Raw genomic sequence first — 15,254 nt, 5'->3', positions numbered from 1 at the left:
GAAGCCTCCCTAATAGCCATTCTGCCTGCCTTTGACGGCATCAGAAGCCCCACAGGCCCTGGGCACTCCAAATTATGACAGCCTGGTCCTCCAGAAGCCCCTGAGCTGGAGACACAGAGCCAGACACGACACCCCCATCCCTGAGGACCAGGGTGGGGCTCTTTGATCGGTTCCGGGGAAACGTCTTTGGTGGCTCCCTTTTCCAAACGAAGAAATTGAGACACAAAGATGGGTATCAGCTTGCCCAGGGCCACACTGGCAGGGCTGGATTAGAACCCACATCTACAGGCATTGGGGGAATGGGACATACTGTGACCTGGGCCCTCCACCAGCTTCTAGGCTTCTGCTCCAAATCCCTGTGCACAGTCTGGGGCCTGGGGACTTGGGTGCTGGGGGTCCTTGGCTGCTGTCCCCCACATCCCCCCACATGGGAAGGACAGACAGGAGCCAAAGGAAGGTTTCGATTTTTATTGATATCACCGTGAGGCTGGGCATAGCCCCCTGCCCCAGTTAGAGCCTGTTCTCTGGCTCTGGCTCTTGAGAGGTCCATCTGGAGTGAGTGGCTCAGGGGTGGCCCTGCTCCCCGACGCTTCTCAGCACAGACTGGATCCAGTCCACGTAGAGGGCCACACGAGCGAAGAAGTCAGGGAACAGGCCTGTGGCGCATTCCCGGATCAGGAAGGAGTCCACGGCCTGGAGGACACCGTTGCAGATCAATGGGCCACCAGAGTCTCCCTGGGAAGAGTGAGGACAAATTGGTCACTCTGCCTGGCTGTGGCTACATCAGAGAAAGCGTGGCTAGTGGCAGCCTGATGCTTCCAGTTCGACATGTGGACAAGTGGATGATAGAGGGAGGCCGCTCCAAAGGAAAGTGGGCATTTACTGGCCTTGGGTCATGTACCTGGACCCCTGGAACAAGGCTGGGGTAGTCACCCCCACTTCCCAGGGTCCGAGAAGGGGCCCCAGGGTGGGAAAGTTCCTAGACCCACAAAGGCCACCAGGTATGACCTGAGCGCCCCCCGCCGCCTCCCCCATGCCTGCGGGAGTGGGGGCTGCCCTGCTGAGCACCCTGATGGGGGCCTTCTCCTCCAGGTGGGGAGTGAGGCACAGCCTGCGCAGCTCAGTGAGGAGGGGTGGGTTTGCATTCCCGCCGCCTGCCCACCCTCCCTCCTGTGGGAAGTTTCTGATGCCTCTTCTCTGTTCCAGTGTAGCCCCAGCCTTTCAGGAGGTCCCTCTGGCCATGCGAACTTGGTTCAGGGCACTGGGAGCCAGGCGGATACATACAAAGCAGATGCCAGCTCTTCGGCGGGGCACAAAGGTGCACACATTGTGTGGCCGACATAGGAAGGTGACCACCGTGACGTTCAGCTCCTGCAGAGTCTGGGGCAACGGTGCGCGGGTGCCCAGGCGGCCCCAGCCCATGGCCAAGCACTGGGTGCCGTGGGGCACCAGCTGGTCCTGCTCGGGGAGCTGAGCAACTGCAACCTGAGCATTGAGGTTGGCGGGGCGGTCCAGCTGGAGCAAATCGAGGGTGTGTAGGTGAGAACCTGTCTCCAGACCCCATTGCCACCACCTTTTCACATTTGCTTATGTCCTGACCACCCCAAAGTGCCTCCTCTGGGGCCTTTATACATACTGTTCCCTCTGCCCGACCCCTCCCATTCACTCTCAGGTTCGACCACAGGGGTCACCTCCTCCAGGGAGCTTGCTCTGATTGACCCTCCAAACCCCACCAGAGCTCAGTTTTACATTCTCTGACATCATGGACCTCCCCTCTGTAACCCTTTCCACCGTGGCATTTATTTGCTTACAAAGCACTTATTGAGTGCTAACTGTGTGCTTGGCCTTCTGCTAAGCCCTCGGGATACTACCTCTGGCCTCAGGGTGATCATCTGGGGAGGTGGGGAAGCCAGAAGGAGCACAACGGACTTAAAACCAATGGAAATGCTGAGATGGTGAACTGTACATCAGGAGGGGTGGCTGTCCTTCCACTATGGTGAGGGGAGCTCTTGCTGAGGTGAAGTGGGTGTTGAAGTTGGGGGTGAGGATGTCAGAGGGTGCCAGGCAGCGGGGCATGGCCAGGGCAAGGGCCTGGAGGCAGGTGGGGCAACCCTTTGTGGGGTTATTGTCTAAATGGTCCTCTCCTCATCAGGCCTACTATGTACCAGTATGGCCCAGCATGTGCCTGGCATACAGTAGGTGCTCGATGCATGTTTGCTGAAGAGAAACAAAGGGGTCCTACAGATCCTGAGGGCCCTGCCTACCCACCTGCAGGAGGAGGATGTCATTGAGCTTCTGCTCTGGGTTATAGTTGTTGGCAAACTGACGAGTGATCTTGAACCGCTGTTGGCTGGGCTCAACGGTCCTCAAGTTGTGGGCCCCAAGCACCACATTCACCAGGGTCTGGGGCCTACAGGGTCAGGGCAGGGCACTCATCATTTGGTCCCTTATGGGTGTCCCGAGGCCCAGAGCTCAGCTTCCTTAGTGACAGTCCCCTCAGACCCAGGGCAGGGCTGAGCCTCCCCACTCAGACCTCAGGCAGGTCCACCGGGTACTCACATGTTTTGTAGGCAGTGAGCTGCGGTCAACACGAACCTCGGGTGGATCAAGGTGCCCCCACAGAAGTGTTCGTCCACTAACTGCAGTGATGCCATGTAGGGCCGTGAGTGAGGCTGGGCTTCCTGCCCACCCACGATCTCTGAAGCCCATGCGGCACCTGAGGATGAGGGACATCAGTCATCAGTGGCAGTCACATGTCCCTGCTGTGCCCCTCCCCACCCACCTCCCTGGGATAGAAGCAGTGGACTCTGCCCATTTCACAGATGGAGAAACTGAGTTGAATGTCCCAGAGCTCCCCCTCCCTCCCTCTGAGGCGTTCATCCTAAGCAGCAGATGGATCCTGCCTTGGTACTGCTTCAGTCTTCCTATCTGTGCAGTGAGGGTGCGGGGCTGGCCATGGTGGGTGGATATTCCTCAGAATGAGCGGGGCCTGGATAGACAGGTGAAAGAGCGTGTAGCCCACTTACCGCCCAGCAGCATGGCCAGCAAGATGAGGCCCAGGGCAGTGCCAGAGTGCTGGCGGCTGCAGGTCATGGTTGGGTGGGAGCTCAGGGTCCCCTCGCCTGCTCACTTCTTATAGCCTAATGCCCAGAGGCCGTTGGGGTTTCCCCACACCGGGACTGGGCGTCCTCACTTCCTCCTCTCAACGTTGGGTGCACAGGGAGTTGAGGGTGTTGAACCACACACTCCAGGAAGATGGGGAGTGTTAGACTCACAGTTCCAGCTCCCCCAAGAGTGTGAGAAGCTGTCCCTGGCCCATCCCACAGCTGGGTCTCCTGGACGAGGGGCAGCACGACACAGCCCTCAGAGGGGCACACACCGCTCTCTATGACTCTCCCCATGGGGTCCCTGTGGCCTGAGTCAAGTGGACTGTGGCCAGTATGTCCAAGTGCTGGGGTGAGCCTCAGTCATGGGAGCAGGAAAGGACAGGGAAAAGGAGTAGGGGCCACAGAGCTGTGTTCCCTCTGAGACTCATAAGGATTCATTGTTCTTACCCAGGTCATCGTTCCCCCCAGGGACACTGTCTGGGGACATCTGTGGTTATCAGGAGTGGGGATGCCCCTGGTATCGAGTGTGTGGGGCAAAGGACATCCTCAACCCCCCATAACGCCCACGATGGCTCCCCATGGAGTTGATCTGCTCCTCTGACCCCCAGGAGAGAGTGGAGAAGCCCTGGTTGATTGTTTGGGGAAAATCCGAGCTCACTCTCTGCTCATAGTAGATGCCAGAGTAAATCCCAGTGGTCAGACAGAAAAAACCAGATGGCTTCAGCATCTGTGCATCCCCTCCCCACTCCGTCCCACTCAGGCTGTGTGTTCAAATGTGTGTAGCCTCCCAGGACCTCCGTAGGCAGAGGAGGACCTCCACTGAGCAGGGAGTGTCCTGGGGCCGGTGGACTCCCTGACCCAGGGGTTAAAGGAATGAGGCGCTGACACTTGCTGCAATGTGGATGAGCCCTGGAAACGCGACGCTCAGTGAGAGAAGCCAGACACAAAAGGACAAACACTATTTGATTCCATTTATGTGAAATGTCCAGAAAAGGCAACTCCAGAGACAGGAAATGGGTTAGTAGTTGGTTGTGAGGAGCCGAGGGAGGGGTTTGGGGAGTGACTGCTGATGGGAATGGGAATTTCTTTTTGGGGTGATGAAATGTTCTGGAACTATATAGAGGTGGTGATTACACAACATTGGGAATGCACCAAATGCCATTGAATTGTTGAATAGGCAAGTTGTATATTTCATAAAGTATATTTCAACAAAGCTTTAACCAAAAAAGAAAAAGAAACACACACACACACACACAAACCCTGCTAGACAACTTACTCGCTAAGGATCTGGGGTCCTCCTTTCGAAGCACTCTGCCCCAGGTGTGCATCACAGGGAGGCCTGGGGGGCAGGCAGGTGAATGCTGGGGTGGGGCTGCCTGGAGGCGGAGGGGATGCTGGGATGGGAAAGCTGCTGGCTAGGGCGAAAGCTGGAGGCTGTGGAGAGCCTGGGGGGTGTAATAGGAGGGAACACCCTGGAGCCTCTGAGGGTTCAGCTGGCAGGTGGAGGGGAAGTAGGGGCTGGAATCTGTTTCCTGGCCCCTTCCCACTCCAACTGTGGGTGGCATAACAGGCAACGGCCTCAGGGGAGGGAAGCCAGGTTTATTGAGTCACCAGGACCCTGGCGTGGAGGGAGAGGGAGGGGGCGGGATGTCCAGCTTCAGCATCTTCGTCTATGTCTGCTGTTTCCTCTCCTCTCCTTAAAAAAGGAAAATATTCTCTTTTGAGTATTGGGGGCCTCCAAGCTGGGAGACCATATGCTCCTGGACCCCAGCCCCCTTTGGTTGGTTTCCTGTCTGAACCAAGAGCGGGCAGTGGCTCTACCTCTTTAAGCTGTGGTCAGGGCCCCTGGCCTGATTTAGTTTCCTGAGCCACTGACATTCCCCTCTGGGCCTCAGTCCCCCCGTGTGTAAAGTGGTTTGGTGGCAATGCAAATAACCATGGTGGCCTGCCAGTCTAGGTGAGTGTCAGCGGCTTCTAGGGGGCTGTGGGTAGCTTTGGGATCACCCACACTTGGGGCAGGGGACAGTGGGGTCCCATAAACCCTGATACCATGCAGTCCAGGGTGCAGCTGCAGCCCCCTTTGTACCGTTCAAGGGTCCCAGGCCTTTGTGGGCTGTGGCACGTATGCTTTTCTACATGCCTGGAACCCCAGGTGATCTGTGGCCCATTCCATGATTGAGGGGCTGCCTCTAGCAACTCAGATCAGCAACACCGATGGCCCCCTAAAATGCAGCTTGGCACCCATTCACAGGCTCCCTCTGGCACAAACAGGTGCACTTCTCTTCTTCAACTTAGTATTAGTCTTTTATAAAGATATTATTTATTTATATTTAGAGGGGAAGGGAAGGAGAGAAGGAGAGAAACATCAATGCATGGTTGCCTCTCGTGGGTCCCCTGCTGGGAACTGGCCTGCAACCCAGGCATGTGCCCTGACTGGGAATCAACCCCGATCCTTTGGTTTGCAGGCCCGTGCTCAATCCACTAAACTACACCAGCCAGGGCTGCAACTTAATATTAATTTTTAAATTTAATTTCCACCCTCATATGGTTCAACCATCTAAAAGATGTGTAAAAAGCTTCCCTCCGCAAAGACTGGACAGTCTCTCGCATCCCTGTCTCTTCGCACCCAGGTAAACTGATGGATTCTCTTGGACTTCTCGGTACTCCGACGGGCAAATGAGCATGCGCCCCTCACACATGCATACACATTACTCTGCCCAAGGGTCTTTCGTGTTCCCACTGTCTTGTAAAGGCCCCTAGGGTCAGTGAACAGGGTGCCTCCACCTTTTACAAAGCTGCATAATATTCCCCAACTGGCTGAACCAGATTTTGTGCATTTTGTGGTCTCCTCCTGAGGACACTGGGTTGTTTTCAGTCTCTTTTCCTTCTACACATGTGGCAGGAACAATCTTTGTACCCTTGTCATCTGCACAATGCAAAGTGGCAGGGGAGGCAAACCCGCGGGGTGGTGCTGTTAGCTCTGATGCCCAAGATCCAGCTCTGCTGGAGGCGTCCCAGTTACCTGCCCACTGAGGTGAACACGCACAGAGTTCTCAAACGCTATGGCTTGTGCACAGCCCATAGGCTGAAAAAATGGTATCCTTGAGAAAGTTTGCTCGTACTTCTAATATAATGAATAAAGGTGAAGGTGTTTCCATACCTTCAAGATTCCTTTGTGTTTCTTGGCTGTGGACTGCTCATCTCCTTTACCCATTTTTTATACTAGGACTGTTTCTTTCTTATTGATTTTAGGTGCTCTTCATATTTTAATCGTAACTATATCCCATTATATATTTTTAAATATACACATTTTATTTTTTAAAAGGTTTTGTTTATTTGTTTTTATACAGAGGGGAAGGAAAGGGGAAAGAGAGGGAGAGAAACATCAATGTGTGGCTGCCTCTCTCACGGTCCCTGCTGAGGACCTGGCCCGCAACCCAGGCATGTGCCCTGACTTCGACCCTTTGGTTCGAAGGCCAGCACTCAATCCACTGAGCTAATAGGACTAATAGCCAGGACTAATAAAAATTTATTTTAACAAACTACATTCTGTAATATAATTCTATTTATATATATTTTTATAAATTTTTTGGTTGTCAAATGATCTTTAGTTGAAATATCTTCCTCTGTAGATCTTAGCTGGCCGGGCATCCCACAGCACCGCTGTCCATGTTACCCGTGATGCTGTAGGGGTGGCAGCCATCACACTGCAGCCCACAGCCTGGGCCATCCCCGATCTCTTTGACGGTTCCAGGGAGCTCTCTAGCTGAAGATCCGTGCTGCATCTGTCCGGCAATGTTGACGATCTCATCAAGAGTGATATTTCCACTGTGCTTGATGATTTCTTATTTTTTTCTGTCTCGTGGCGGTTCTTTGAGGGCTTTGATGATCAGGGCAGAGGCAGAAGGCACTGCCTCAGTCTGGGCCTGTCTGTTCTGAATGGTCAGTTTCACTGTGATTCTCAGACCCTTCCAGTCACCGGTTGCTTTGGTGATGTCATCAGCAACCATTTTCTGGAGACAGGCCCGGGGGTGGATGTGGCACTGACTTTGCTGCCAGTGCACCTCAGGTAAATGACTGATCTCCTCGGGGCTGAACTTCGGTGGCTTGGTGGAGGCGGCTGGTGTGCATGAACCTGGATTCAGGATGACCAAGAAAGTCGCACCTTCACCTCCTCCAAGCTGAAAGCCAAAAGCATAATGGTTATTTATTATTTAATAGCGCTCCCTGTAGTAGGCGTATTAGTCTTCTGTGAGTCCAGTGGCAAACACTTTTTGGCCAGTGTCCTGTGTGCCTTTTGACTGACTTCCCTGCACAGTATATTCTTGGCCAAAATGACAGGTGGTTAAGGGGGTCTAGAATCTCACAGATTTGGGTTCAGATCCCACACTGGCTGTGTGGCCTCGGTGAGTCACCCGAGCTTTCTCAGCCTCGGTGTTCCCTCTGTCAGGTAGAGATGATGACAAGCCCTGGCTCTCAGGGCTGTGAGTGATTTCAGTGAGTGGAGGCCACTCTGCCAGTAAATGCTCCTTGCCTCCTGTCCCCAGTCCCCGCCTCCCTGGCAAAGCAGAGGCCAGGTGCAGAGAGAACAGGGGTGGCTCCTTTATTAGAGTCCCAACTGCACACGCTGAGATGTGGGTGGGGGACAGGCCCGGAGGTACGAGGTTACATGCCATCTTCCCAAGGGCTCAGCTGGGGGCTCCTCCGGCCAGTGCTGGTCCAGCAGGGAGTTTAAAACAGAATTGATCCAATCCTGGAAGAGTGCCACAAAGGCGAAGGTGTTAGGGCCCCTGCCGTAGGACTCCACCGAGAAGGAGGAGCCCAGCTGTTACAGATTAGGTGCCCCCATCACCCTGGATGGGTGGCAGACCAGTGAGGGCACCCCAGGCCCAGCTCACCACTCTACTGCAGCCACAGAATGAATGAGCTGGCCGCTGCCACCACAGCTTGAGCCTTTCTCCGGCAACCCTCAGACCTTGTTCCAACCCCATGTGCTCTCATGCTGCTAAAAATGCTCAGATATTCATCATCCAGGTCTAGTTCCATACTCAGTCCAGGGGTCCTTGTCCTGGCCTTGCTCTCGCCCACCATGGGGAACTAATTATCTTTCAAGATTCCTCCTCCCACCATGGGGGAGCCCATGCCAGGTTGTACCCAGCCTGTACCTGACAGATGCTGCCCTGGCAGGTGAGGTCGCCCCTGCACACATTTTGGGGTGACACTGGTCCAAGAAGGTCACAGTGATGTTGAAGACCTTTGGGAAACTGGAGAGAAGCCCCCTACAGCTCTGGCTGGTGGGCTCAATTGGTTAGGACATTGTCCCAATACGTGAAGGTCATGGGTTTGATCCCCAGTCAGGGCACATACAAGCAACAACAAATGAATACATTAAGCAGAACAATGAATTGATGTTTTTCTCCCTCTCCCCTTCTTCTTCTCTCTCTCTCTCAAATCAATAAAGTAAAAACTAAACTAAAATAAAAAAGCCCCCTGCACCTTTGGATCCCCCAGCCCACGGCCTAGAAGCTGATGGGCAATGGTACCAGTGCCATACCGCTGTGCTGCTGGTAAGGTCGCCACCCTCTATCTGGGGAGGGAAACCAAGTCAGGAGAAGTTGGAACTGGGACTGGAGTCCCATGGGGTTCAGCTGGAAGCCAGAGTGGCAGTGAAATGAATTCTAGTCTCTGAAGTGGTTTGAGTTCTAGTCCCAGTGCGAGCAATAAGCTGCTGTGGGATCCTGGTCAAGTCACTTGACCCCTCTGAGCCTCTGGTTCCTGCACCACAGAAAACTAATGGTCAACAGTTCCTGCCACAGCCCTGGCCGGGTAACTCGGTGGGTTAGGTCGTCAACCAGATACACCAGGCTTGCAGGTGTGATTGCCGGTCACGGCACATACAAGAAGCAACCAATGTACAAATCAATGAAACATTTATTTGTATATCTCCCTTTCTCTCTCTTAAAAGCTGTGGACCGGGGCACGCCTGCAGAAGTGCTGCCCCTGATGCTGAAAGGAGGTCAGGAATGGGGAACTCCTGTGACTTAGCCTTCTGTTCCCAACGAGGTCCACAGGTGGGGACTGAGCCAGGGGGTGGGACATGTGCAGTTCCTTAGTCCCAGCCCCACTCCTAGAGGGATACCCACCCCTGCTTCCCTCACCCCACCCAACACCTTCCCTAAGAAGATGGGCAGCCCCAGGTTCCCTGCACACCCCTTCAAGGACTATTCAGAAACAGTGTGGCTGTGTGGCATGGGCTAAATTGTTTTCCCTCTCTGAGCCTTAAGTCCAGAGGAGCAAGGACTAGGCTGCTGTCCCCTCCCACATGGGCCTTTCCCTCTGCAGCTGGACCCCCAGGAGAGATGGGCATGCCTGGCATGGGTGGGCACTTATCAGCCCTGGAAGTTGCCAGCAGGCTGGCCAGCAGAGCCAGGAGTCCGAGTGTGGGCATGACAGGACCGCTGAAGGTGCCTGGGGACGGGGCTGCTCTTATGCCTAGGGCTGTGGCTGTTGGCAGCACCCTCAGCACAGGGTCAGCCTCTCCTTGTGGAAAATGGAAAGTTGTCCAAGGCCTCCACTGGCCTCCAACTGCTCCGGGAACCTGTCTGGACTCTGCCAACTTGTTAGATAGGACAAGGGTCTCATGGTCTGAGTCATTCTTAGTAAAGGTTATTCTTGCTAAATATGAAAATGTAGTACAATATTTTGCAGACCAGCTGTAAACAGGGATTTGATAGGAACCCAACCCCATAAGCATGGCCAACTTTGAAGAAGAAATCAACATGTAATCGACCAAATAGTGTATATAAGCCATGGCTAATCCTCGCTTTAGGAAGGCAGGGCTTTGGTTATGAATCTCCTGTCTTCTTGTTGCAAGTGAATAAATAAAAGTACCTTGTGACAACCATGTCTTGTTTTTTTGTAATAGAGCACCCCAAGTGGTGAACCCCTGGAGTCCAGTAACAAACTGGCAACTCCAGATGGGACTCTTCTAAGAGGATTCCTCTTGGCCTTGTGTGGACGCTTGGCTAAGCAGTCAGCAGCAGCACCGTGTCCAAGGCTGACTTGCCTGCGTGGCCACTGGACAGAGAAGCTGTTCTATGGGATAACCCCGCTTGGTGCTGCCCACTGCAATAGCTGCCTGGTTGGCTCTACAGCAAAGCGGAATGGCCACCTGAGTCTGTTTCCTTCAGAACTTTGAATGGCAGGCCGGCGGGTCAGCCCCTGTCATCATTTTAATTAGTGTTTCTATTCCCGTTTTGGGTGTAGGGTTGTTGGAAAGGTAATCTCAACTTTTGTGCACTCTTGGTTTTGATTGGTTGGGCAGGAACTATCTCCAGGATGGTGGATTCAAGGGCCTGAGACAGATCTGACTCTGGAGGCTTGAGCAACTCCTGCGGGAAAATCCAGGACACGCTTGGGTGACCATCCCTGGTCTAGCCGTCTGCTTGTCTGTCCCACAGGAGATGGATTTTGCTCCTTGTGTGTGCATTTGGGGTTGCCTTGTTTGTCTGATATGTAAATGTGTAGGCTACAGGGAGCTCCAATTTGATCCCTGAATGCAGCTTCTTCAGAAATGGATAAAAAAGACTGTTTATTTGACTTAAAGAAATTAAACACTTAAAATAAATTAAGAAATATAACAGATAGCCCTGGTTGGTGTGGCTCAGTGGGTTGAGTGCTGGCCTGCAAACCAAAACGTCGCTGGTTCCATTCCTGATCAGGGCACATGCCTGGGTTGCAGGCCTATTGATGTATCTCTCACACATCGATATTTCTCTCTCTCTCTCTCTCTCTTTCTCTCTCCTTTCCCCTCTCTCTATAAATAAACAAAATCTTAAAAAATACTATAGCTACAGTCTCCTTAAAGTTTGGAAAAACATGCATTTAAAAAAAGAGAAATGTAACAAATAAGTTAGTGGTAGGAAACTGCTTGTCCTATTTGAAGCAGCCTTGCTCCAGGCTGGGATTGTATTGTGGATTTGAGAAACATGTTTTTTTTTTAATTGATTGATTGGTTGATTCTTTTTTCTTTTTTCAGAGAAAGAGATCAGAAAGGAGGGAGAGACAGCGTAACTGTTTTTCTGCTCCTTTATGCATTCATTGGTTGATTCCTGTATGCGTCTTGACGGGATTGAACCCATGACCCTGGCATACCGGGATGATGCTCTAACCAACTGAGCTACCCAGCCAGGCAAAAGGCATTGTTTTCTGAGTGCAGCTTCTTTGCTTCCTCAGGTTTCAACATTTAGTGACCACGCATAAGCTTTTCCCCAGACCCTGCCATCTGCTTCCGTCCAAGGAGTGCACTTTCTAGAACACCTACAGCCAGGGGGTGAGCTCTGCGGGCAAAGGGAATTAATTGCCTGCCAGCAGTTTCCTGAACTACCACGAGGTTCCCATCAGACAGGCTGTACCACCTTCACTGAGGAGGACAAGCTAGTGAGCTCCTGGTTTCCAAGGGAGGTGACCTGGGACAATCAAGCCTGAATGGCACCCTGGCCAGTTTGGATCAGTTGATTGGAGCATTTTCCTGTAAACTGAAAGGTTGTGAGTTGGATTCCTGGTCAGGGAACATGCCCGGTTTGTGGGTTTGGTCCCCGGTTGACGTGCACACGAGAGGTGGCCAATTGATATTTCTCTGTCACATCGATAGTTCTTTCCTTCACTTTCTCCCTTCCTTCTCCTCTCTCTAAAAATAAATAAAATCTTTAAAAAATTACATGGCAGCCCTGGTTGGTGTGCCTCAGTGGTTCGAGCACCAGCCTGCAAAGCCAGGGGTTGATTGTTTGATTCCCAGTCAGGGCGCATGCTTGGGTTGTGGACCAGGTCCCCAGTGGGGGGTTCACAAGAGGAAATCATACATTGACCTTTCTCCTTCTCTTCCTCTTCCTCTAAAAACAAATAAATAAAATCCTTTAAAAAATTACCTGGCACATCTCTTCGAAGAGTCTCATTGATATAAAGAGATATTCTATTAGAAGGTGTGATTTCAGAAATCTTACCACAGGTATGGTAACAGAGACCAAATATCCTAGGAATATTGGAAACTAAATAAAACTAAGATTACATGATTGGATTGGGGCAAGAAAAAGAGAAAAGCCTGCTATGATTCGAAAATGCAGTTTGAGTGCACTCCCTCTCCCAGAAGTGTGCCCACCCTTTCCCTGCCCCCACAGGCGCGCCTCTCCTGAACTCTACACTTGGCAATGAGGGGAGCAATGGGCTTGTCCAGGGCTAACCCCCTAAAACTGTCCCCAAGGCCCCTCTGTTATTTATTTTATCCTAAGCCCTTCCTTTGTTTCACTGTCCCCAGTGTTAATAAATGTAATAAATAAATAAATACTTTTGAGTCAGCTTTACTGGACTTTAACACAAAGCAGGTGGAATCAATCACAGGTTTTTTGGGGGTTCTTTTGAGAGAGAGGGAGGGAGAAACATTGATTTGTTGTTCCACTTACTCAGGCATACATTGGTTGATTCTAGTGTGTGCCCTGACCTGAGATCAAACCCACAGCCTTGGCAAATGGGGACGATACTCTAACCGATGGAACTATTTGGCCAGGGCCCACTTGTATGTGTTTTGAGACACAGAAGCCAAAAGGTGGGCTTCCTGGCCACATGGTATGGGAGAAAGGTGGAAATGACACAGGGAAATAAATTGCTAAAATATTAAAATTTTAGAGTAGTCTTAAGAAGTAATTTACTGGTTTCCTTTCCATTAAGCGGCAAAGACAGTGTTGAGATCACTGACTCTGGGCAGGTGCATGTTTATGCGTCCTTGTGTCAGAGCCCACTGAAGTCCAGAAGATGTATAAGACCTCAGTTTCTTTTCTGAGCCCATTAGCCTCCCCCTCCTTCAAAGTTGTGGGGTAGCTGGGGATGAGGCAGGTCCAGGTGAGAGAGCTTGCTCTCTGTACCCACAAACAGGACAAGGTACTTCTTAAGCTGTTTTCCCCTCCCTGGGGACTGGACCCACTCAGCCTGGGCCCAGACCCCTATGGCTTTGAGAGTCTGCTGACTGGCAATGGAGCGGGCTGGCCCGGGCTCTCACGCTGGGTGAAGCAGCCTAGGGTTTTGCTGTAGCAAGAAGCAGCCGTGGAAGTTTAGGGACAGAACACTGCCCTGCTAGTGTGTGATCTGCAAGGGAGACAGGTGCAGGGAGGCCACACCGCCCTAACCTTTAATTTTTTTATTTATTGATTTTAGAGAGTGAGTGAGAGGTGGGGGGAAACCACTGATTTGTTTTTCTGTTTATTTATGCATTCATCGGTCACTTCTTGTATGTGCCCTGACTGAGGATCAAACCTACAATGGTGATGTATTAGGATGATGTTACCTGGCCAGGGCCTGAACCTCCCCTTCAGCAGCACGTGAGCTGAGCTCTAAAACAAGGTATCCTGGTCTTGTCCTCTGCCTCTCGGAGTCCCAGTTGCCGGGAACTGGGCGGTCAGGGGGCAAGCCTTGCAGAGGTCTTCTCAGCCCTTCTCCAAGAGTCCAGAAGCCAGAGGACTGAGAAGAGCTGGGACCTGTCACTGCAGTAGGTGACTCTGCTGACATGCACATTCTTAGCCAGAGAGATGAGCTGAGGCTGGGCGGTGCCTCCCGTGAGAAGCTCCTTGTGGCATTAATGCTGGTTGTCTTTACTTTCCCTCCCGTTTCAATACCACCTGTGCTCACATATGTTTCCTGTCTTCACTTTATTTATCTTTTTAAAAGATTTTATTTGTTCATTTTTAGAGAGAGGGGAAAGGAGGGAGAAAGAGAGGGAAACATCCATGTGCCAGAGAAACATCATCAATGGTTGCCTCTCACATGCCCCCAACCCAGGCCTGGGCTTCAACCCAGTCATGAGTCCCAACTGAGAATGAACTGGTGACCTTTCGCTTTGTGGGGACGAAGCCTAGCAGCTGAGCCACCCCAGTCAAGGCCTGTCTTCACTTTCAGTCTTGAGCTCCCAATGTTTCCCAAGTGGGGACAAGAGGTAGAAGGAGCCACAGTCTGCAGAAGATGGAAAGTGGGGTAAACAGACCTCAGGTATTCACTCATCTCAAGGTTTGCTCCAGTGCTTCCTGGGCAGGGGGTTTGGTTGACAAAGAGGTAGCAAGTGACTGGTACTTTCTCCTTCTATCACAATTTTCAGAAGGGTTTTAAATCTCTGAACCGCAGCTGCGTGGCTTGCTAACTAGGCGAGGATGTCTAACAGGATGTCTGAACACAGAGGGCCCATGCTGTGAGGGCTTGAACAGCGTGGCCACACGTGTTGGACCGGAAGTGTACATACACACAGGGAATTTACAGTCCCAGAGAGTGCCTCCTGCCATTGCGGGGTGTGGATGGGGGGCTTTTCTGTGGTGCACTATCCCAAGACTGCTGATTCAGAGGGCTGTGTCAGAACTTCCTCCCAAGCTGTCCTCCCATCCCAGGCCAAGGTGCAGCTCTTCCCTTAGCCACATAGCAAGCATCCCTGAGCTTGAGAAACCACGGCATACTGACCGGTCCTATATGGTGCTCCTTCCCCCCACCCTGGAATTACTGTGCTTCACCCACTAAGCTTACCCTTCCTGCAGAGTCACTTCTTATGCAGATCCTACCTGTCCTTCAAAGTCCTGGACAGACCTAGCAGTCCAACATTTGCCCTTGCTGGCATCTTTGTCCTTAAGAAAGCTGTCACTCCGTTCCATCTTGCTCAGTAGATCCCCACCAGTGTGTGAGTTCATGAGTGGCAGGATTCATGAGTGGATTTTGGTCTCCTTGATTTTTCCCCTACTTCTTCTGCCTTACCTCTTCTGCTTCATGTCTCCTGTTACAGTAGAGCTCTCTATGCCCTCCCGTGCTCAGCAATCCCATAACCTAGGGGACCCTGAGACTTTCATAAGTCAGGCAGCCAGAGAATTTCACTTTCCTAACTCAAAGACATACTCTGTCCATGTTCAGAAAATAGTTACAGAGGTATGACCCTTGTCCCTAATTCCCTCCAGAATGAGGAGTGCAAAATCTCTAGGCGGAAGTGTTAGATAGGGCAAAGGTCCCAAGGTCTGGGTCATTCTTAGTAAATGCTATTCTTGCTAAATGTTAAAATGTAGCACAGTATTTTGTAGACCAGATGTAAACAGGATAAGCTTGACGGGAGCTCAACTTTTTAAGTGT

General features: G+C 51.8%; 1 protein-coding gene across 1 annotated transcript; it reads right to left on the bottom strand.

The window, feature by feature from the left end:
* Positions 1-453: 453 nt before the first annotated feature.
* PRTN3 (proteinase 3) lies at positions 454-3,118 on the bottom strand. The gene is made up of 5 exons (XM_037042306.1): positions 3,027-3,118; positions 2,560-2,716; positions 2,269-2,410; positions 1,285-1,515; positions 454-735 (listed from the first exon to the last, which is right to left on the bottom strand). Exons 1-5 carry the CDS (start codon positions 3,091-3,093, stop codon positions 565-567), a joined length of 768 nt encoding a protein of 255 aa, XP_036898201.1. The 5' UTR covers positions 3,094-3,118; the 3' UTR covers positions 454-564.
* Positions 3,119-15,254: the final 12,136 nt, after the last annotated feature.

The sequence above is a fragment of the Sturnira hondurensis genome, unplaced genomic scaffold, assembly GCF_014824575.4.
Source record: "Sturnira hondurensis isolate 20B ecotype Veracruz unplaced genomic scaffold, ASM1482457v3 Scaffold0003693, whole genome shotgun sequence".
Classification (NCBI taxonomy): Eukaryota; Metazoa; Chordata; class Mammalia; order Chiroptera; family Phyllostomidae; genus Sturnira; species Sturnira hondurensis.
This window is presented reverse-complemented; position numbering and strand designations above follow the sequence as displayed.

Bases quoted from the DNA above. Each gene is read 5' to 3' on its own strand.
- PRTN3 (XM_037042306.1), bottom strand. From the start codon at position 3,093: ATGACCTGCAGCCGCCAGCACTCTGGCACTGCCCTGGGCCTCATCTTG. The intron at 2,411-2,559 runs GTGAGTACCCGG...CTGACCCTGTAG, and splicing joins GCTCACTGCCTACAAAACAT to GCCCCAGACCCTGGTGAATG. The intron at 1,516-2,268 runs GTGGGTAGGCAG...GATTTGCTCCAG, and splicing joins ATGACATCCTCCTCCTGCAG to CTGGACCGCCCCGCCAACCT.